This window comes from Neophocaena asiaeorientalis, unplaced genomic scaffold, assembly GCF_003031525.2.
Source record: "Neophocaena asiaeorientalis asiaeorientalis breed wild unplaced genomic scaffold, Neophocaena_asiaeorientalis_V1.1 scaffold346, whole genome shotgun sequence".
Classification (NCBI taxonomy): domain Eukaryota; kingdom Metazoa; phylum Chordata; class Mammalia; order Artiodactyla; family Phocoenidae; genus Neophocaena; species Neophocaena asiaeorientalis.
The window spans coordinates 1753375-1775828 of NW_020175400.1; the positions used below are offsets into that span (position 1 = coordinate 1753375).

General features: G+C 54.9%; 2 protein-coding genes across 6 annotated transcripts in view; one reads left to right on the forward strand and one right to left on the reverse strand.

Annotated features, from left to right (window-relative positions):
• The first annotated feature begins 59 nt into the window (after positions 1-59).
• On the forward strand, positions 60-3318 carry CIB1 (calcium and integrin binding 1). The gene is made up of 7 exons (XM_024766467.1): positions 60-290; positions 435-469; positions 1512-1620; positions 2237-2387; positions 2524-2642; positions 2730-2818; positions 3063-3318. Exons 1-7 carry the CDS (start codon positions 240-242, stop codon positions 3082-3084), a joined length of 576 nt encoding a protein of 191 aa, XP_024622235.1. The 5' UTR covers positions 60-239; the 3' UTR covers positions 3085-3318.
• Positions 3319-3948: 630 nt separating this feature from the next.
• Positions 3949-22454, reverse strand: part of SEMA4B (semaphorin 4B) — a 91471-nt gene continuing 72965 nt past the window's right edge. For all 5 annotated transcript variants that reach the window (XM_024766458.1, XM_024766457.1, XM_024766460.1 and 2 more), the window contains 13 exons: positions 14013-14176; positions 13788-13850; positions 12108-12206; positions 11321-11432; positions 10926-11039; positions 10634-10785; positions 9567-9748; positions 9293-9443; positions 8021-8231; positions 7805-7920; positions 7415-7581; positions 5863-5948; positions 3949-5591 (listed from right to left, as the gene is read on the reverse strand). In XM_024766458.1, the coding sequence (XP_024622226.1) occupies positions 4849-5591; positions 5863-5948; positions 7415-7581; positions 7805-7920; positions 8021-8231; positions 9293-9443; positions 9567-9748; positions 10634-10785; positions 10926-11039; positions 11321-11432; positions 12108-12206; positions 13788-13850; positions 14013-14176 (2360 nt within the window). In that variant the 3' untranslated portion in view covers positions 3949-4848. The remainder of the gene's footprint in view (positions 5592-5862; positions 5949-7414; positions 7582-7804; positions 7921-8020; positions 8232-9292; positions 9444-9566; positions 9749-10633; positions 10786-10925; positions 11040-11320; positions 11433-12107; positions 12207-13787; positions 13851-14012; positions 14177-22454) is intronic.

A 22454-nucleotide genomic window follows, 5' to 3' on the forward strand; every position in this document is an offset into this window, starting at 1 on the left:
GCGTCCGGCCCCGCCGCGGGCCCCGCCTCCAGCTCGCCGGTAACTGCCTAGAGCCGGGATCCAGCTGGCTGAACCCGGCGGGGAGCGCCTGGGAACTTTAAAGGAGGGGGCGGGCCTGGGGGCGGTGGCCCCAGGAGCGGTTGCCACGGGGACTGGGCGGTGACGCGGCCCGAGGGCGGAAGTGAGAAAGTTGCCGGCGTCCCGAGAAGAGTTGGCGGAGCTGTACGTGCGGCGCGGCAATGGGGGGCTCGGGCAGTCGCCTGTCCAAGGAGCTGCTGGTCGAGTACCAGGTGCGTGAGACGCCAGTTCCCAGGGAGTTTGTGCGCGGCCCTGCGTTCGGGCGGGTGGGGGTGTCCCCGAGCGGCGGCAGGGCGGCGGACGCGGCCTCTGGCCCCGGGCCGCACGCTGACCCCCTGTCTTGTTTTGCCTTCCAGGACTTGACGTTCCTGACCAAACAGGAGATCCTCCTGTAAGTGCTGTCTCGAACCTCACCTCCGGGATCTTCTAGGGACGACTTCGGGGGTGGGGGGCGGGGGGAGGCTCTGTCTTACAGGTGGGCAAACTGAGGCCCCGCCAGAGGGAGCGGCAGGGGCCTGCCCGAGCCCCGGAACTGGAGTGCAGGGCCCTGGGCGCTAGGCTGTGCCCTCTTCCCGGCACGACCTCCCCGCTGGCGCCGGCGGCCGCAGCTGTGCACCGTGGAGTCACCTCGCAGCTTCCAGCCAAAGTTGGGCGTTCTTTGACCTCGCTCCGCTGGCTTCTGCATAACCGAACTTCCTGCTCCAGTCCGGCAGGGGCTGCTGTAGTTCTGGGCTGCTTTACCTACTTGGGGAGCCTGGCTCCTCCTTTACCTGAATAATACAGTAACCGTTAACGCTTATTGAGCACTTGCCATGTGCCAGGCTGTGCTACGAGGTTGTCTACATTGCCTAATTTAATCCTCACGACGGAGGTATGGGGACAATGAAACAGTTTGATAATTTGCCTAAGACTGAGTAGGAGAATTTGAACTGGGACTGGAACCCCCTTCCTAGCCGTGGGCAAGCTTTATGTGGCCAGGGCACTTGAGTGAGAAGATTACTGAGCTTCTCTGGGCAAAAGTAATCCCAGTGGGAATGAGATGGTGCCTAAGGAGGAGATAGTTCAGGGTAGCTGCTTTGAGGAGCAGCAGGAGATTCCTGAAATGAAATGAGAATGAGATTTCAGTTCAGCTCTTTTCATTTGTTCTTGAGGGCCAACTTCTGGCTCCTTCCCAGACCTCTCTATCCCTCAGGAGGTCTAGAACCAGGGCCCAGTGCCTGGGACACAGTGGGCCCACAGTCAATACCCATTGCAAGAATGGACTCCCAGCCTATATTGTCTTGTGATACATCTCCTCTTGGCTTATGCCTGAGACTCAGACATACTGTGTGTGGGGCTTAGCTCCTCACCTGGTTTATAATGGGTAGCAAGACAGGAGTGGGGATGTAATACACTCAGGAAAGGACAACAACAGGTTCCCCTCCTTCTGCCAGAGCCCACAGGCGGTTTTGTGAGCTTCTTCCCCAGGAGCACCGGAGTGTGGAGGAGTCACTGCAGGCACGAGTGTCCTTGGAGCAGATCCTCAGCCTTCCAGAGCTCAAGGTGCCAGCCCCCCAGCCTCCCTCTGCTACTCCTTTTGAGATCATGTGGTCACTGGTCCCCATTCTAGTCTTTTCCCTTTTTAGCCCTGATTTCCTGGGGGCTAGGGCTTTACCAAAATCATCCAAGGGAATTATATAGAAGGGTGTTGTGCAACCTGGGATTCTCAGACATATTCTTGGAGGTTCAAACAAGTTTTATCCTTTAAGAGGAGTTGAATTACCTTATTAAAGCTTGAGAAACCCTGTTCCAGAGGCTGATTGCTCTCCATAGGGCTGCTGTGAAAATTGCTATGCAAAGTGCCTGGCCTAGTGCCTGTAACACAGTAAGTGCTCAGTGAAATGTTTTGTGTTTTAAAATAACCAGCCCATCTTGTCCTCTTTGCTTAGGAGGCCTTCCTCTTCCTTCTGTGCTCCCAGGCCTGCCTTTGGGTTAAGCTCTGACTCCTGGGAAGCCATCCCCAGCTGGGTCATTGGTCCTCCTGAGCTCCGTGCTGGCCCCAAAGCACTGATCGTTCTCCCCTCGAGAGCCTGAACTGTTCCCTCCAGTTTCCCAGTGGGGTTTGAGTGTGTGACTTGGGCTGCATCCTGTGGCATTCATAGAGGGCTTTCTTGCCTAGGCCAACCCCTTCAAGGAGCGAATCTGCAGGGTCTTCTCCACTTCCCCAACCAGAGACAGCCTGAGCTTTGAGGACTTCTTGGACCTCCTCAGTGTATTCAGTGACACAGCCACCCCAGACATCAAGTCCCACTATGCCTTCCGCATCTTCGGTAAGAACCAGGGGCCGGGTGGAACACCACCCCTTCCAACATGGTCTTTGTGGGGGTACTGCTTGGGAGCTGGGGGTCAGGAGCTTGGAGCTCATCCTGACCACGTCCTTTCTGGCTTCCTGCGTCTGCTTTCTAGATTTTGATGATGACGGAACCTTGAACAGAGAAGACCTGAGCCAGCTCGTGAACTGCCTCACGGGAGAGGGGGAGGACACACGGCTCAGTGCCTCAGAGATGAAGCAGCTCATCGACAATGTGAGCAACGGGGCCGGGCTCGGCTGGGCCGGGCCGGGGAGCAGGAGGGAAGGGTTGGGCTTTGGCCTGAAGCTTTCCCTTTCCCAGATCCTAGAAGAGTCTGACATTGACAGGGATGGGACCATCAATCTTTCTGAATTCCAGCATGTCATCTCCCGCTCACCAGACTTTGCCAGGTATGACTGTGGTGCTCATTTGTTGCACTGAGTCTGCGACGTTATTATGGGAGGCGGTACCTGGGGTTAGAGAAAGCCTCCCGCTTCCTCTGAATGTAGTAGAGTAGCTCTTCTTCTAGAGGGGACTCACAGATATGGGACACAGCCCATTCCAAAGGGTCTTGGGGGAGAGGTAGGGAAGTTTGGGTTTAGTCCCTACCTTCCTCTGCCAGCAGAAAACCCAATGCATTCTTCTTTTGTTCAGCTCCTTTAAGATTGTCCTGTGACAGGAGCCACAGCGTGTGTCCCAGCACCCTGTCGAAGAAACTCCACTGCTGAGCCACGGCCAAGGTTACCCCTGTGTTGCCAGGGCCGGTCAAGCTGGCCCAGCCTGGAGGTGGCACTGCGCAGTCTTGCTTGGGACAGGGGAGGGTCCTCCATGTCAAGGCTTCTTCCCTTCTGTCATTGTCATCGCTGTTTGTGTTTCTACTAGTCAAAAATAAAGGTTTAGAAGTTTTGGGCCTTTGTGTGACACTAGAAACACTGGCATGAGGAAGGAGTGGACTTCTAGGAGCCTTTGGTCACACTGGGAATAAGGATCTAAAGCGGACAGCAGGAAGTCAGGCTGTACCCCGCGCTTCCCACCTCTCGTGAGGGTGTGAGTATGAAGGGTAACATGAGGGGTGGAACTCTTCTGTATCCTGATTTGTGGTGGTGGTTACATGAATTTATACATGTGTTAAAACTTGCAGAACTGTGTACTAAAAGAAAAAACTTAGTTTTACTGTATGATCATTTTAAAGATAAAAATTCTTTTCAAGTTAAAACAAGAAAACTCAAGACCTTGTCCCCTGTGCCCCATCCCTGAACTGAACTGGGGATACAAAGTAAAGGGACTGAAGTAAAGTGAACAAATCCCCTCCCCCGCCCATCAGTGTGTTGGTTGAACTCCCCACTTTAAGAACCTGGCTCTGCTGGGAGGTGTGGTTGGCCAGGCTGGGCTGGGTCTGGCCCACTAGCACCTGAAAGAGGAGGCCTAGAACCTCCCAGAACTCAAAGAACTATACCAGCCTCAAAAAGCAACAGTCCTTTGCTTTTTGGAAGGGGCATGATTCAATTTCAATTCTTTAGATTTTATTAAAAAAAAAAAAAAAAAGTAAAGTGCATTTTATTAAAAAGAATACAAAACCCACATAAACTCAGGGCCCCTGTGCTGGGCAGTATCAACATCCCTTAGAGTGGAGGCTGCAAGGTGTAGGGGTGAACTGGGGACTCGTTTTGAAGAGGAGGCCAGGGCTGGTGTGGGGAAAAGGGACACAGGTTTGCAGGCTGGGATGGAGGAAGGCAGGCAACAGTCTTCTGGAATTCCGAGGGAAGGTGTACATTGTCATATACTCTCTCCTGGGCTCACGCTACCCTCTGTCTCTCTCATGTGGCCGCAGCCTGATACAGGCCGGAAAGGTCCAGGAGGTGGGTCTGAGCCCAGGGCGTCGTGAGGGCTGTGGTGCCAGCGTGGCCCTCCGGTCCCTGAGGTGACAGGATGATGGCTGCAACAACTTGGCCAGCTGGCGAGGCTGGACCCACTGGAGCCCGAGCTGGCTCCTGGCTCTGCCGTGAGAAGGGGCAGCCTGTGGCAGTAGGATAAGTCAGAAGGTGGAAGAGGCGAGGCCAGTTGGTGTGGGATGTTCAACTCTGTCTCCAACAACCACTTTGGATGAGCCCTCCCAGTCCGGAGACTGGGCCGGCCGTGTGCATGGCATTCTGTGTTCTCTCACTGTTTTCTCTTGTTTCACATTTTCAACTGTTTTGAAACAAAGGGCTCAGTTTCATAAGGAGCACCCGGGCAGGCCCCGATCTTCAGCCAGGCCCTGTGGGGCTGTGGCCATCTGGGGTGGAGGGGCCTTGTCGCTTGACACCAGGCAAGCTGGCTCCATCGCTCCCGAGGGCTGGGCACCGCGGCTGTGGCTGTGTTCCACGAGGAGCAGGGGTCCAGCCGACCCTCTCTGAGCACTCCTGCCCCCTAGAGGGAGGCTGCCTCTAGAAGTTTGCTCTCATACCACAGAGTCCCGGATTTCAGAGCCCAGGCGGACCCGGGGCCGGGGACACACTGGGGACACCTCCACGAAGCTGTCCTGGATACTGAGCGGCCTCTTCTCTGACTCTGTGAAGACCCGGGGCCCTGGGGAGCTGTCCGACAGAGCCTGGTAGCCTCGGTGGTCGAGTGGGGTATTAGGGGGGCCCACGCCATTGAGTGGCCGGGTCTCAGGTGGCAGTACCACTGGGCGCGTCTTGGGGTGTACGCTGGCACACTCCCCCTGCTTCAGGAAGACTTTCATGCCGCCCCGGTGCCGGTAGAGGAAGAATAAAATGAAGAGCACCATGGCGAACACGAACAGCGCGCACATCACTAGGAACTCGGTCCAGTAGGACTTGTCTGCACCCCAGGTGGCCCTGCCCCCGGCCGGCGCACTCACCCGAGACGTGCTGATGATGACGGGCACGCTGCCACTCTGGTCTGCTCGGTCTGCCACTGCGTCCTCCACCACCTTTGGGCAGTAGCTGGCCTCCAGCTGCCGGAAGCCCTCCTCCAGCGACCAGCACTGGAACTCCCCCAGCTCCTGCTGCCTGCCCACCAGCAGCAGGTCCCCGGTGGACAGCACGCGGCAGGAGGCCGAGGCATTAATGGGGACCCCGTTGTGCAGCCAGAGCCGGGTTGCCAAGTTCGAGAGGAGAGGGCAGGCCAAGGTGTTCACTGTGTGGGGCTGGAACTGGACTGGCTCACAATGCTTCTCACCTGCAGGCAAAGGAGGCACAGTCCCGGGTAAAGGGGGACTGATGTCCACGGTAGCCCCAGGCTCACCCACCTCCCTCTGCGCTATGGTCCTCCTGCTGTAACAGCAACTCTGGGGACTTCAGGGACTGGGGGTCTCACTTGCCAGGGTCCTGCTTGCAGGGCCAAAGGGGTGAGGAAGTGAGGAAAGGCATTAACACACAGCAGTGGCTGCAGGAGCCTTCTAGGCACACTAGACCCCCCACATCTCCTCCACCCTGACGGGGCACCTTACCTCTTGGTACAAAAGTCCGGGCCTTGGACGAGGAAGTGTTGCAGAGTTCCCTGGCATTGGCTCCCTCGATGTCTTGGATCCATGGCCTAAGGACCAAAGAAGAGTCTGGGATGGGCCAGGAACCCCCACAAGACCGCATCTGCTCGCCCTCCGTGCAGCACATGCCCTCACGCAGCCCTGCAGATGTGGGCCTGGGGAAGGGCTCAGGGACCACCAGGCCCAAAGTGGGGGTGAAAGGCAGGCAGCTTCCCTGGGTGGATTCCCCACCCCGCAGGGTTTGTGCCGGCATCTCCTCTGTCTACACAGCATTTACTTCAGTTAAAAGTTACTGTAGGGACTTCCCTGGTGGACCAGTGGTAAAGAATCCACCTTCCAACACAGGGGATGTGAGTTCGATCCCTGTTGGGGAACTAAGATTCCATAGCCGCACGGCAACTAAGCCCACGCACTCTAGAGCCCGCGTGCCACAACTAGAGAAAAGCCCCTGTGCTGCAACGAAAGATCCTGTGTACTGCAACTGAGACCCGGTGCAGCCAAGTAAATAAATATTAAAAAAAAAAAAAAAAGAGGTACTGTAATACTTCCCTGAATTACAAAAGCAGTGAGTTGAGCTCTTAGAAAAAGTCTGGAAGGACAGCTGTATCTGTATGTATATACCTGTTTCTTTTAAAGCAATGTACATGCATTGATTTGTTTTTAGAAAACCGGAAAAAAACAAGCACAAAGGCTAAATACATTATGAAAGTCACAATCAACCATCCAGCGAGAATGGCAGGCAGCATTTTTTTGAGTGTGCCTTCAGGTGTACATATGTATACGCATACGTGGTGTTTTGAAATATAAAACTGGAACCAGGTATCCCCTTGAGTGAAGTATGTACACTACAAATAGGACAGATCCCATATTTACTTAAAATATGTGTATTTTTGTTTATTTTACACATATGTGGAAAAATCTGGGGGGATATATATTAAAATCTCAGTGTAAGTCTCTCTAGGTGGTAGGATTAGGGTAGTTTTAATTTTATTTATCTCTTTTTTTCTATATGAAAATTTTAAATCTAAATAAGTGATTTTGAAAACAGTTTTTAATGGGTTGGTTGGTTTTTGGCCACACCACTTGCAGGACCTGAGTTCCCCAATCAGGGATCGAACCTGTGACCACCGCAGTGGAAGCGCAGAGTCCTAACTACTGGACCGCCAGGGAATTCCCTTAATGGGTTTGTTAACGGACTGTTATGTAGCCCTTATTTTTTTGTTCCTTAACTACATTCACGTGCCAATCGACATTCTCCTGCAAAGCTTTTCATAGCTCTTGATATTTCATACTTTACCAAATCTTGTCTCTGCTTTACAGATGGGTAAGGCAAACATAATTTATCATTTGAACTACAACACTTGATGAGAGTCAGAAGGGGAGCTGATTAATAATTATTCCCAGACAGTGGACACAAATGAGGCTGTGTGGTGACTCCACAGAGGGCCTAGGGAAGGCACTCGGAGGCCTAGTGCATAGGGTTGGACAAGTGGGTGGGGCCTTCAGGAGCTCTCACCTGGAGGCCATCGCAGGCCGGTAAAGGCTGACGTGCTTGCAGCTGGAGCCGCTCCAAGCGCAGTAGGGGTCCCGGGCCAGGAGGCAGTCCCCGCAGCTCTGGTACAGGCTGCAGTTGGCCATGGGCACCTGGACCACACCCGAGTGTGAGGCACCATACAGCAGTCCCTGCACAGGCACGGGGGATGAGAAGCAGGCACAGGCAGCCAGGGCCACCACCCAGAGCTGCACCCGGCTCGAGTGCACACAAAAGCCACCCACAGGGGGCCTCCTCTCATGCTCCCGGGCCCCCACATTCTGAGAGCTTATGCCAGAAGCCTGGATCTCTCCATCTGGCTGGGGCAGGGGTCGGGCACCCCAAGCACGCTGCCCGGACTCCTCCTCTGCTCACCCTGTCGGCATCCAGGAGCAGGTTCTGCACGGGCTGTCCTGATGAGAAGATCTGGAGCTCCTCGATGATATGCATCCCGGAGCCCACGCTCACCGCCTTGTGCAGCCAGCCGTCACCTGCAACATGGACAGCACTCAGGCCCTGCGCAGAGCCTGAGGCCCATGTCCCAAAAGCTAGCCCCATTGACTCTGAGCCTGCCCTGCCGTGGGCACTCACTAGTGCCTAGGAAGAGGACGTCGTAGGTGCGCTGCAGGCCAGGGACGCGGTGGACAGCCACACGCTGGTAGCGGGCCTGGGGCTGCAGGAGTAACAGGCGGCTGCGGACCTGCCCATCCATCAGGAAGTGGTCCTTGAGGAAGTTCAGCACACGGTCGGGGAGCTGCAGGGACGAGCTGATCTTCCTTTCCCGGGCGCTGTTGGTGATGCACTGAAGGAGAAGGCGGTGGCTTGAGGCGAGTGGCACTCAGGGCAGCAAGCAGGATGTGGGTCCCGCAAATCCCACTGGGACTGCCGGCCCTATCTCCCCAGTGAACAGCAGGGGTACCTGCCCCGCCCTTGGAAGCCACAGCACAGCACTCCAGTTCTGCGAAGCCAGCGCACTGATCTACAGGCCTAAGGGCAAAGCCCAGGGTGTGGGGCACCCAAGGGCCCCAGCTGCCAGGGTCTCCCCCTCTCTGCCCACCAACCATCTCTCCTTCCTGTCCACTCTTCCCCCACCCCCTTCCGCAAGCCTCAAGAAGCATGACCACACTTCCTGCTCCTGTAGCATCCTTTTGGCAGTGCTCTCTCAGGACGCCCTGGCTGACCAAGGCTTCCTAGTATAGGGGCATGAGGGTGCCTGCAGTTAGTTTCCCATATTGCCAGGGGCGCTTCCTGATTCTCTCTGCCCCAGGTCATTCTCTGTAAAAGCCCCAGGAATTAATACCCTGGAGTGACCCTCAACTGCACAGGAGTTGGTGACAAACACCCCAGTGGGACAATGCTGAGATGTGCTCCACGCAGCCTCCCAGGGCCCCAGGGAACGAGCTCCAGGTGCCCACAGCAGTAGCAGCTCAGTGACACACACTTTCTTAGCTCCGCCCCCTCTTCCCACAATCCTGTCCCCTCCTGCTTCTTCCTGGGATCACCTCCCCTAAAAACTGCTGGCACTCACATCCTTGTCTCAAGGTCTGCTTTGTGGGGAGCCCATGAGGCTGGAAGGAAAGAAGAAAGGACTATTTCCCCATGGCCTGTCACTCAATAAATGAATAAGGAGCTCATGGCAGAGTTGGGGAGAGGCACATGCAGTCAGTGTCCTGATGGGGGACACCCCTGCGCGGCCTAAAGCAGGTTTGAAGCCACCCCGACATTCATGGTCACATCTAACTCAGCAAGACAAGCAGGCCTGGGCTTCGTCCCCACTTTCAAGGTGAGAAAACAAACTCGGAGAAAGCAAGTGATCCCAGCACAGTTGGGGACCCATCCTCCCAGCACAGGGGCAGCACTCACCGCGCCGGGCCGGGGCGAAGGCACCGGGTGGGTCACGGTGTACCACTGCTGCGTCTCGCGGTTCACCTCCTTGTAGAGGCCATTGAAGGCCCTCTGCACGTCCCGCATGGTGAAGACACAGATGGCAGAGCCTTCTGTGGTCCCCCTGTGCCTACCAAGGAAGTGGCCAGATTAGCCCAGCAGCCCTGGGGCTCACGATGAGGCCAGCGGGGCCCAATCCTGGCCCCAACTCATCCCCCCAACCCCGTTCCCAGCTAGGTCCTGGGGGCCCTACCACTGGGATGTGAAGACCCCGTAGAAGAGGGTGTCACGCCATTCCTGGGGGCTGGGGCTCAGCGTGAAGACGTCTTGCAGTACGTTGAACGGGAAGCCATCGTCAGGCCGCAAGCACAGCAGCTGGGCCTTCAGGAAGGACGTCCAGCGCTGCTGCAGGACCCGCTCGCCCCCCTCATCACCCTGGGAGAGAGAGAGAGGGCCAGGGCTTAGGCACGAGCAGGGGTGGGACACTTGGTGCTCCTCGCTGCCCCCTCCCCAGCGGTGGCTGAGACAGACGCCAGGAAGAACCAGACAGACCCAAAGCCAGGCCTGAGTCCATTTCACATCAAGAAGACTTGAGGTGGCAGCCGTCAGGTCCCCTCACCGGGAGGCTAGCTAAGTAAATGACAGCGCTTTCCTTACTGTGGGACACCAGGGAAAAGGACGAAGGGGAGTCTATCTACAAATGTGGAAAGATGTCACGATTCACCACTGAGCAAAAAGGGGAGCTAAAGAATTACATTACAGTATAACTCTTGTTTGTACATGGTTTTAAATAATATAAATATGTGTGTATTTACACACGTGCCAAAAAAAAAATTAGCAAGGAACACTCTAACTTCTTGTGGTAGGATGGTGGGATTATAACACCAATAGTCGACAACAAGTGGTTGCTCACCACATCTCTAAAAGCCCTACACAGATCGTTAACAACCCTGAGGGAGTTTTGTTATGATTTCCACTGAACAGAGAAGGAAATGAACTGATTTCTCAGTAAGGAAACTGCCCAAGATCACACGACCTGCAGGGTTGGAACCCAGGCAGCCTGGCTCTAGAGTCTATGCTCTTAATCACGATACCACGGTGCCTCTTATCTTGTAAGTGATTTTCGTGTGTACTTTTCTACATTTTCATGTTTTTTAAAATAAATAAGGAAAAACAGACATTTTAACTGAAAAGGAGAGAGAGAAAAGCCAGTAGCCAAGTCGTTCCTCCTGGAGGACAGGAGAAGGCCACAGGTGCGGGGCCTTCTGGTTCTATACCCGAGGAGCCTTCGGGGTCTCTGGGATGGCCCGGCCCGCTCACCTTGCAGACACGGGCAATGCGGGACACGATGGTGTTCTCAAAGAACTCAAACTCCTGACCAGTCTCGCTGAAGAAGAAGTAGATCTTGTCATCGTCCCCTTGCAGGCTGCCCAGGCTCTCGGGAATGTAGGCTGAGGCCACAAACGCTGGGTCTGTGGGGGCCAGTGGGGAGCATAGAGTCAGCCCAGGAATCCCAGACAGGCGAGACTCTGTTCTCAGGCCCTGCTGGGTGGACAGGGCCCCCCCACTGAGGCCCCGTGACAGCCCACTGGGTGGGGCGAGAGGACTTCACCTTGTAGCCAGTTGAGGGAGCTCTCAGTCTTGGTGGGGCGGAGGCTTTGGCTCCGTGAGATGGCTGGGTCATTCCCCTGGAAGCTGCTGACTGTTCCAGTGTACAGCTCGCCATCTGCCAAGAGGACATGCCCATGGGAATGAGCCCTCAGCACAGCCCCTTCCCGCTCAAGGCCCGGAGTGACACGAGTGCTGCCCTTCTTGTTTGAGGAGGACAGAGGAAGGAGTAGGAACTAAGAAAAGCCAACCCGAGGGCAGCCCAGGGTCGCCGCACCCGCTGGGAATCGGTGTGGCATGGACCCACCAGCTCAGACCTGGGGCCCACCCTGCTCCCCTGCCCGCCCTCACATGGAGCCTCAATGAGCCCATCCTGCCCCCCTGACCCCCAACACTCACCCACCACCAGGGCCGTGGACTTGAAATTGGGATCAAAGGGACAACGGCCCTTGCCATCTTCCAGGACGATGTTCCCCACCACATCCTGTGCCAGAGTAAAGTTCTCCATGTTCTGCAGGGGAGTAGATGGGAGAGCTCAGGGGAACGCCAGGGAGTGAGCGGGCTCGGCGGGAGAACAGGGAGGTGTGCTGGAGGGAAGGGAGGGGTCTGACGGGCCGTCCTTCTCATCCCGGCACCCGGGACACAGTCCCAGCACCATCTCACCAGGACCTGACGCGGTGGGCACTGTTGCCCCACGTAACAGAGAGGAGAGGAGGCTTAGAAAGGCAATGTGAGCCAGGAAAGGGCAGCGACATGATTCAAACTCAGGTATGTCTGACTCTAAAGCTGGTTGCTCCAAAGCCTCAAAATGCCACCCTTTATGAAGGTGTGCATAGGGCAGAAACGTAATGGTATGCGTGTGTTGAGGAGGGTGGACAAGGTGGCCTGGCGGGAACGGAGTGAGAGCAGGGGAAAGAACTGGAGGAAGCAAGAGGGCGTGACTGTGGGTCAGCCAGCATTTTTGTGCCTGGGGAATCCCACCCCCTGCCGCCCCCTGCAGGGCAACCTGGCCATCAGGGCTGGGGCTGGGGCCTCAGGGCTCTCGGGGCCCACTGCTGTCAAGAAGCCTCCCCCTGGGCCCTGCCCTTTAGCAGGGGTCAGTGCTAGGGACCAGCTCCCTGGGGCACAAAGACAGGCAGTTCCCAGGCCAGCCGCAGGCGAGCCCGGGGTGAGGAGGGGAACTCACAACGTAGGTGCACACGGGGCTGAAGGCCGCGGTGCCACAGGTGAACAGGTGGCTGCTGTTGAGTGGCAGGAGGATCTTGATGTAGTTTTGACAGTCCCGCTGGAGGAGGGAGGAGGATGTCAGGCCCAAGCAAGCCACCAGGGGGCACCGCCGAGCCCTCCCCACGGGATGCAAGGCCAGCCCTGGGGGTGAGGCCTCTGCTCCCCAGTACTCAAATCCTGGAGTAAACGAGACTCCAGGAGCCTCGTGGGGCAAAGCAGATGGAGGACCACGGAGCGTGTGCGCAGGAGGGGACCTTGGGCCTCACGTAGTTCCGTGATTGGAAAACTTCTCTTCAGTTTGGGGTGAAGGCACAGAATCCCTCCCTTTTGAGCTGTCTCGGCCCCACCTGGTGAGGCAGCTACGCCCAGAGCAGGAGGAAACACGCAGCCCTGAATCCTGGGCCCCAGATTTGCGGATTACCTCCGCGAGCGTGTCTAACAGCTCTAACAGTGTGTCTACTGAGCTTCTGATTGTTCCCCACAAAACTCTCTCCTCCGGGACCTGCCCCCTTGCACTGACGGCTACACCGCCTTCTCAGCTCCTCAGGCCCCGAGCCTCATGGCCAGCTTTGACTCTCTGATACCCGCCACCCCGGTTCTTCCATCAAGAAATCCTGGTGGGCCCATCTTCAAAATACTTCCGGGATCCGACCATTCCTCACTCCCTTTATTGGTCCAACCCTGGTCCGGGCACCATCGCCTCTTGCCCCTCACTGGTCTCTCTCCCTCTGTCCTCACCCCAACGAGGCCGCTCTCCACCACCGCGGCCTTTTGCAAACGCACGCCAGACCATGTCACTGCCCTGCTCAGCCAGCCAGTGGTTCCCCACATACCTCACTCAGAGTGAAATCTACAGTCCTGTTCCTCCCCCATGTCAACTCCCTCACCTCATCTGAGCCAAGTAATCTCGGCTCAAATGTCACTTTTTAAATGAAGTGTAACCTGACCACCTTTTAAACCTGACCTTCTTTTTCACAATGATATAATAACCAGTGTCTAAAAGCACCTGGGCACAGAGCAAGTGCTTAATACATTTCTGCTGAATAAAAGAAATCGGGGTTGGTCTGGACTTAAACCTGTGTCTTGACCCCAAGTCCGGTGCTCTTCTGCCTTCACCTTAACTGCCATCTGCTGCACTCAGGACCAGGAAGGCCTCTGGGAATGGTGGGGAGTCCTCCCAGAGAACCCAGGCTGGACTGGCTCCCACCCAGTGGTCTGGCCAAAACCAAGCCAGGATTATGTCAGACCTGCTACATTAGGCACCACCCTCAGAAGGACAGACTTCCACCCCCACCCAATCACTGCTCATGCTGGAAGCTGATGTTTATTTGGCACTTATTATGTGCCAGGTGCCTTATACCTATTAGCTCATTGAATCCTCATGGTAAGTCCAGTGAGACAGGCATCATTATCCCCATTTTACCAAGGCTCAGAGAGGCAAATCTACTTACTTGTCCAATGTCACAGACATAGTAAGTGTAGGGCTGAGACTCAAACCTAGGTCTGGCCATCTCAGAAGCCTATGCCCTTTCTACCACAGCTCGCTGCATCTGCTCCCACCTCCTGCCTCCATCCCGGGCCCAGATCTACCACCCTCCGTCCCTCCTTCAGCCCAGGTCACCCCCAGGTGCTAGCTCACCTGTGGGTCCTTGCCCTTGAAGCTGCACTGCTGTTTCCTCTCTGCATCTGCGCTCCACAGCAGCTGGGGAATTACAAAGGGGAAGGTAAGTGTGCAAGTGGGAACAAAGGATATGCCCCTCTTTTCCTTTCCCCTCTCCTGTTTGCATCATCCTCGGACCCAGAAGTTCCATCTTCCCCACTGGCACCCTCCACCCAGGCTAGCCATCCCCGGGCATCATCTCACCTCCTGGTACCCGCCGCCTGGCAGGAAGCTGACGCTGCTGTTGAGCGCAAAGAGGGCCTCTCGAGCACCCACGTATAGAGTCCTGCCATCCCTGCTCAGCAGGAGGGCTGTATAGTTGGAGATGTGATCCACTTCAAATCTGAGCAGTGACCGCTTTTCAGAGCCTGGAGAGAGGACGATCGATGGACATTACCTGGGGCCCCCCCCTCCCATACCAACCTCTAGAATGCGCCGATCTGATTGAAGGTAGATCAGCAAAGCAGTGGGTGGCATGGGGCTGGGGACAAGGTGATCGGATTTAAGGGGAGCAGCATTCCTGAACCCTCAAACATTCTGTACGAGACAAAGGCACAATGATGAACGTAAAAGAACATCAATTATAGCACCATTCACGTTAATGAAAAATTGAAACAACCTAAATGTCCAACCACAGGGGACAGGGTGAAAATAAACCCAAATACTTCCTTTGCTGGAATACTACACAGCTGGTAAAATGCTATTGTATTAGAAACTCCAGACCAACAAGCAAACAGAGTTACGTAAAAAAGCATGGTCAAAATATGAAGCGAGCTAAAATATAAAGTGGTGGATTTTGAGCACCTGACAGAATATAAGAAAGGAAAGTATATTTAACATTCTCCTTTGAGTGGCGTTAGACCCAAAGAGAAGGACTTGTAAGTACAGCCCACTCCTGTGGGGTGATTTACAGAGGAATGCAAACATGGGGCGCTGGTCTTCAACTATACTGCCTCGCAGTCACTCATGGAAGATTTATGGTTATTAAACAGAATGTAAATGTTACACTGAATGTACAACAGACAGGCATTGTGATGCTGGGGGCCAGGGGAGTCAAGGAAAAAGTCGAGTCTCCATATCTTCCTCTGAGAGCAATGAGGGCCACAGAGACTGTTCGTGGTTAGTGGAACAAGACACTGAGGCTTAAGTATATTATTTTATTTTTCCACCCCCTCCCCCCCGCCCGCCGCATGTGGGATCTTAGTTCCCTGACCAGGGATCGAACCTGCGCCCCCCTGCAGTGGAAGATGGGAGTCTCAACCACTGGACCACCAGGGAAGTCCTTAAGTATCTTATTTTAAATTTCAAAGGTAACCAAACACAGTGGCAGAAAATGTTTAGAGGAAGTGGGGAAGGGTGATGGAACTGATGGAAAGCTTTATTTTTCTCAGCAGCAAGTCAGTAAGTCAGATAAGCCAAGAAATCGTGGGATAAGCATTTTACTTAAGTGGAGGAAACCACTGTATAACAAGAAGTCTAAATGATTAAAATTGCCCCTTTTACCCAGGCCTGGGGCTGGGGAAGACTGAGGCAGTTACTGCTTTTCACAGTAAGTCCTTCTGTGCTTAAAAAAAAAAATTATGTGCATCTATCTTTGATATAAATTTCAAGTATCTTTCATTAAATGAAAATGAAGGTTATAAAAGAGTATGCATAGTTAGATTCTATTTGTTTGTGGGAAAAATATAAACATAGAAAAAAATCCAGAAGGGTGAATCACAAAATGCTGGAAAGTGGTATCCCTGGTGGAATTATAGGTAATTTTTTTTCCCTTTGCACTTGTTATCATTTTTGGATTCTACAGGTTATAGTTGTGCAATGCTAAAGAAATAAATTAGAAGAAAAGGAAGAAGAAGACAAAAATAAACACACACATCTATCCACCACGATACCATCTGTGCTTTCAGTGACTAATGGATTTGGAGAGAAATTATTTTAAAAATTCAAAGCAGCTGATAAGAAAAGAAAAACAAGCAAAAAGCAGCCACCCTACCCAACCCCAGGCATCTTCTAACTGACCAGTGGATTGCAACCACGCAGACAAACAGCTTCACGAAGCTGAGGAAGCAAAAAATGCAACATGCCAACAAAGCAGCTGAGAAGACAGCTTCCTGTGTGTTTACATGGTGAGTGTTTTTACATACCCCCAGCCTGGTTCCACAAAGGGCAAGGAAACGCAAAGAAAAGAAGGTAGTAAAATATAAACACTAAAATCAGGAGTGGAGGAAAAAACACATCTGAAGAAAACATCTAATCCAGAAACGAAGGACAGATTTCACATAAGCAGGTCATAAGGTCCTCACATAGCTACCAGAGATGGGCTCCACATTTAGTGCTGAGCCTCCCAGTGGTCAAAGAGAAAACGGAAATCAGGTTACCTTGTCCTCATTATTCAAGAGGAAGAACACATACCAGCCTTTCTGGAGAAGCCAAGCTTTTTACCTGGTTGCTAATGGTGAAGGAAGCCCTTCGGTAGGACTTCCTAAGCACATATACTGGGACATCCCACCAGCAAACAGGAATGACAGAGTTTCCAAGGCTGTTCCCCTCCTGATGAGGGAGGGTAGTATCACAAGGTACCAGTGCAGGAACCTACAGGGAACCTGAAGCTAGGTGGCTTGTCACTCTATGACCAGAGCCGAAACAGGGACTGCACTGGGAGTTCACAGGGCAAAGTCCAGCCTAATGTCCGGAACCTGAACTCTGTTACTGAAACCACATAGGGCAGCTGTGGTCTGGAGAAGTTAAGGCCTCTCTTTGAACACTTAAGTCCAGAATCACACTAGACTCCAGGTCTTTTGCCTCAAATTCCCAACTCCTCACCACTTCCTATCAGCACTCTATATACTGGGAGGCCCAAGGAAAGTTTCCAGCACTAACCCCCTACTTTCCCCAACCAGAAAGTTTCCCAACACGTAATTAGGGCCCAGTTACGTTGCTTGTACTTTGTGCTGATGAGCTGGTCAGCCTTCTGGAACGAGCAAACTGACCATTTTGCATTCTGGTCCGGGAAGAACCACCCCCCCAAAAGAGACCCCTCCCGTTGGCCACCACAGGAAGGTGTTGGGTAAACATGTTGCAGATATTAACTCCCTGGGTGCCCACGATGATCCTGTGAGGTAGGAACTGCTGCTATCTCCAGGTTACAAATGAAGAAACTGAAGCTCAGAGTCATTAAGCAACGTACACAAAGGCTGGCTCAGGAGGTCTCCTCCCTGGACTCCTGGTCTGCAAACTGCAAGATGCAGCAAAAGCACCTGGAAGATCTAAACTCTAGATCCACGACCTGACCCTGGAGACTCTGACGCTGCTGGCTTGGGATGGAGCCTGAGAACATGCAATTTTATGAGCTCCCAGGGGATTCTGAAGTTGGAGGCCCAAGGAGCACACTTTGAGAAGCACCGTGTAGGTAGGTCCTTTGTAGGGCAGTGTGGACGTCATCTCACCGAACTGTAGTTTTCTCATATGCATCATGGGGATAATGAAAATAAAACCCCCAGCAGGCTCACAAGGAGTCAGTTAGACCAGGGCAAATGGCTACCACAGTCCCTCCTCATCTTTTACAGCCCTCCAGGCTCCTGACAGCAAAGCTGGCTCACATATGCCCATGCTTATCTGCCTACAGAGGAGGGGCATTTCTACCCAGGCGGGTCCCGTAAGTCTGGGCAGGAGGCTGCTCTTGGAATCTGTCCAGATACAGAAATGCCAAAGGTCAGAGATAAGCTTCAGTCCAGGTGGCAGCTCAGACTCACTCAGGCCTTGGGGGGGGGGTGGGGAGACTTGCCAAGGGTCATGCAGGCAGAGCACAGCCAGGTTGGAGGGCCAGCCAGGGCGCCAGCTGCCCAGCCCTGGTCCAGCCCAGCCCTCCGAAGAAGCCAGCTGCTCAAGAGGCCCCCACACCTCCTCCAGTCACACTGGGAGTCCAGTCAATGAAACGGCCAAGGGACAGAAAACGCCTGGGAGAAACGGGCGAGGGGCCCCTCACACCACGCACTCCCATCCTGGGGATGCTGCCTCTTCACCCCTCTGCCCTGAGTCTCTCAGACTCAAAGCCATGGTGTCCTGAAGGCCTGGCCCTCCACAATCCCTCTTGCCCTGTGGACTTCACCAGGGCCGGTCAGTGGGGCTGGCTTACCACCTGGGAGTCTCAGTGCGACACAGATTAGAAGCACAGAGACCTGGGTTCAAATCCTGCCTCTGTCACTTACTGTCAGTTTGCTACCAGGACAAGCCACTTAACATCTTGGAGCCTCAATTTCCTTATCTGTAAAATGAGGATAATACCACCTCGCCTCATAGGATTGTTACAAAAAGAAATGAGATTATATATGTAAATTATAACATACATAATAATAACCCACATTTACTGGGAGCTTTACTCAAAACAACTTCGCACACGCACACGTTATCCCAGTGTTGGCACAGTATCTGGCACACGATCAACACTTGAGTGGATCAAAAACAAAACCAAAAAGCCCTGCAGGAAAATCCAGCCCAGCGAGAGCTGCCAGAGAAACAGGGTTGCTTTGAAGAGCTGGGCCTCCCTGTTCCTCATGGCTAACAAACTCGTCCTGGGCCATTCTAACCTAGGCCTGCGTCTGGTCACACGAGGGGCTCACGGCCAAGCAGAGAGCAACAGCTCAGACACGGGCCGGTGTCACGGGCCCATGCGGTGTGTAAGAGGTGGTCCCTGCTCGGCGGTGTTCTGAGTGGGGTTCCTGCCTCAGCTTGCCCATGTGTGTGTTTGTGTGCGTGTACACCTTACCACAGGGCTTGTCCATGCTTGTGTGTTCGCTCTGGGGTACTATCTGCAGAGGCGACTAAAAGGAGGTGTTTGTGCACTCAGCTCCGTGAGTGCTGGCCCACCTCGGGGTCAGTCTTAGTGTCCACCCTGCTCTCTGTGTGGAAAGAGAGTGTCTTGTGCGGTCTCCTGGGCTACCTGTGCTGCTCAGACATCCTCCACACCCTCTACCCAGCGGGCTAGTCCAGTGCAGAGAAAGCCGGGCTGCCTGAAGCCGTGGCCAGTTCTCCCAGGTGGGATGAAGCCGTCCCATCTAGCCTGGGCAGGCCTGAGCCAGTGGCTTCTCCAGGGCTCCAAGAAGGCAGGATGGCGGTAGGCCTGGGGCTGTCCCACCTCAAGGCCTTGAGCCCTCTCCACCCTGGGCCTCGCCCGCCCTCACCCTCTGAGAGGGTCAGAGCTACCTGCAGAGCCCCACTCCCACACCCTCAGGGCCTGGGCTCTCAGCAGGAAGTGATGCAGGAACAACTCAGCCCCCAGCCTCATCTAGAGATTCTCCCCTGGCCTGTGACTCAGCCGGAAGCTTGGAGCTCTCTGGGGTGAGATGGGAACAGGGCTCAGCACCATCCCCACCCCGGGCAGTCCCCATCCTGCCAACCAGGCGCTGCAGCAGGGCCGTGACTCAGAGCCCCGCCCCACCTTTCCCTCCACTGTGGCTCCGGGGGCACCACAGCTGACGCTGACCTGGCCTTAACAGCCCGCCGCCCACAGGCCCCAGCAGGACTAGGCCAGAAGATACCAGCTTCCCTGCGGAGTCAGGGCCTGGAAGGTGCCCCCAGCGGGAACAGGGGTGGGGCATGGTGGGCAGCTAGCTGCCCCTCGGCTTGAATCACAAGGTCCCCAGAGAGGGGTCTGGGCCCTGGACAAATCCCTGAGAGCCTCCCAAGGCTCTGTTGGAGCACCTCTTCCCCAGGGAGTCACACAGGACCCTTGGACGCACTTGCGCCAGCAGAAGCACCACCTCCAGGACAGAAGCGCTGACTCAGCAGTGAACTAGGGCAAGGCAGCCATCCACCTGGATGCCGCCGACCTGTTTGCACGTCCTCCTTCCCCACCGCCCAGTGTCAGGGCAGGGCGGCCAGACAGGCTGAAAGCGGCACACCAAACTGCTGTCAACAGGCCAATGCCAGGGTAGAGACCCCAGCCAGGCAAGGGTCACTCTTGATAGGGGAAGGGGACTGTGTGCCACAAGTGCTCCCCATGGACTGAGGTAACCAAGAAAGGCAAGAAATCAAGGGAACCCAGCCTAGAAACGTCCTGTGTTCCTGGGGCACGCACGCTCGGGACAGCCCGCTTCCCAGCTGGCTGCTGCTACCACCCCAGGTGAGCTGGCCAAGTGCTCCTGCCAGAATCACCCGGTGGCCCCCACCCCTCACAGACACTCCCCTTGTGTCCATCTGGACAACAGAGTCTTAACCCAGGACCTGTCATGAGCCGCCATCACCTTGGAAGCCTGACCCCCACCCGCCCACCAAGGACTAAGGTCAGCTCCTCCGGCCCTCTGCCCCGGGGCTGGCCATCCCCTCTCTCCTGAAGCCTCTACCCCCATCCTCCTCCTCTCAGAGGCCCCCCTTTTCTAAGGAAACTGGGGCCATCAGGCATAAACAACCCCAACTTCCCATCCTCCATCTCCTCAGAGACTGAATCCTGTGTCATCAGCCTCTGCCTCTCAAAGAATTTTATTTTCCCTCGATATCTATCCTAGAAATGTGTGTGCCTCCCTCCTCCCTCCTCAGCCAAACTCCTGAGGAGAAGAGCCACCCAGCGCCATCTCCGTCCCTTACCTCCCACTCACTCCCTGCCTGGGGATCAGGCCTGAACCAGGCCCATACTCGCCAGGGCCCAGACATCGCCTCGCTGCCAAACCCCAGACGCCGAGGGGCACGGCCTGGCGGGGGTCCCCTCTCCTCTGGGGGTCTGCCACACTGGTCTCAAGGGTCGCCTGACGTCTCCTTCACACTCCCCCCAGGCCTCCATCCCTCCAGGAGCTGATGCGCTGTAGCACTTACTCAGCACTTTAACTGGGCTGGTGCCTGTACTTCTGGCCAGGTTGTCAGGTAGGAATTACCATCTGCTTTTTTCGGGCGAGAGAACCGAGGCACACGTGAAATGACTTGCCCTCAGTTACCCAGTTAGGAAGAGCGGTGGAGCTGGGATTTGAACCTGGGTCACCAGCTCCAGAGTCTGTATTATTAATCACCTTCAGCCTCTCCAGGCCTCGCTCTTGAATGTTCTTGTTCACTGGGGTCGGCCCTTGGCCCTCGGGCCACACATCCATGCCCATCGCTTCAATGTCCTGGATGCTGGCAACTCCCAAATCTCTTCATCCTCCAGTATGCAGGTTGTCCTCCAGTATGCCAGACCCCACTATGCAGGAGACCCTCCACGGGCACCTCCTCCACTGCCCCCTTCCAGACCACTCCTTGGCTTGGGATCTTGCATCTTTGGGTGGCACAGCTCAGCGGGCTGGAAACCTGTGAGTCACACTGTCTACCTCCCTCTCCCTCACCGTGGACATCTAATCCATGCTCAAAACCTGCCAAGACTCCCTCCTCAGTACTGTCCAAATCTATTCCCCTCACCATCCCCGCTACCTTGGGCCTGAACCGGGCCACTGCCCTCTCTCACCCGAGCCACTGCAGCACCCTCCCATCTGGCCTCTGCCCCCAGCCCAGGTGCTACACTGAGGTCAGAGGGCTCTCTGGGGACTGTCACGGTCCCGTGTCCCTATGTCCCAGCCCCTAACTCGCCAGCCCTTGCCACATCCCCCTCCCATTTCAAAGGAGTGAACTTTGACTCAAGGTCCTATTTCTCCTCGCCAGTCTTTGCCCAGGCAGTCTCCCTGCCCAGAATGCTCTTCCTTTTGACTAACTCCTACTCATCCTTTGAGACTCAGCTCGGTATCACCTCCTCCAGGAGGCCTTCCTGAATCCCCAGCTGGGCGAGAGCCCCTTCCCTGTGCACCCATCATTTCCTGTTCACACCTCTTGCAGTGCACTGGCCACGTTATTTGACAATGATGGGCCTCAGATGCCTGTCTCCCTCACCAAGCTTTGATCCTTGAGGATCAAAACTGTCTTATCATTTGCAGCTCATATTTGTATCATCTGGCCAGGGGAGTTCCAAGGAGTTGTTCAATAAACATTTGTTGATTGAATGAATGACCAAGAGTGTCCCAAGTCCCAATTCAGGGTGCTCTGGTCCAGGGACTGACACCAGATTCAAAGGGGGCAGTCCAGAGGTCCTGAAGCCTCACGATCACGAGAGTGTGTCTGAGAAGCATGGCCCCTGCCCTGTCCCCTCCCCAGAGCTCAGTCCCGGAATCCCGGGGTCTAGATGGAAGTGTGACAGCTGAAAGTGCTGCAGGGAGACGGGAGAGGCCACAGGGACCGGAAAGGAGAGTCACAAGGTCTGTGTGTGAGTCCTGAGTATTATCACTGACCAGTTAGACAAGATACCTGCCATTTCTGGGAGGGAGCCCTTGCAGGGTTGCTGGGAAGACCAAATAAACACAGCATGTGGAAATGCCAAGCTTCCAGGGTTAGGGGGCCACCAACAATTAGGATTGGTCCTACCCATGCCGCCCACCCCACCCCCACTCCTCATCCTTGCTCTGAGTAAACCCCCAGCCCCTGGCCACCTCGGAAGCCCACTTGTACAGGGAAGGGGACAAGGGCAGGTGGGGGTGGAGCCTCCTACAGGCAGGAGCCCCTCTGAAGGGGTAGCTGCTGCTTCCTCGCAGACCATTTGCTACTCAATGCAATGAGGGCTCAGCCTCATCAGGTCTTCAGAAGAACTGGAAACCTGGATTTTTACAGAAAATTTCCTGAGTTTTAAATATTGGTGAC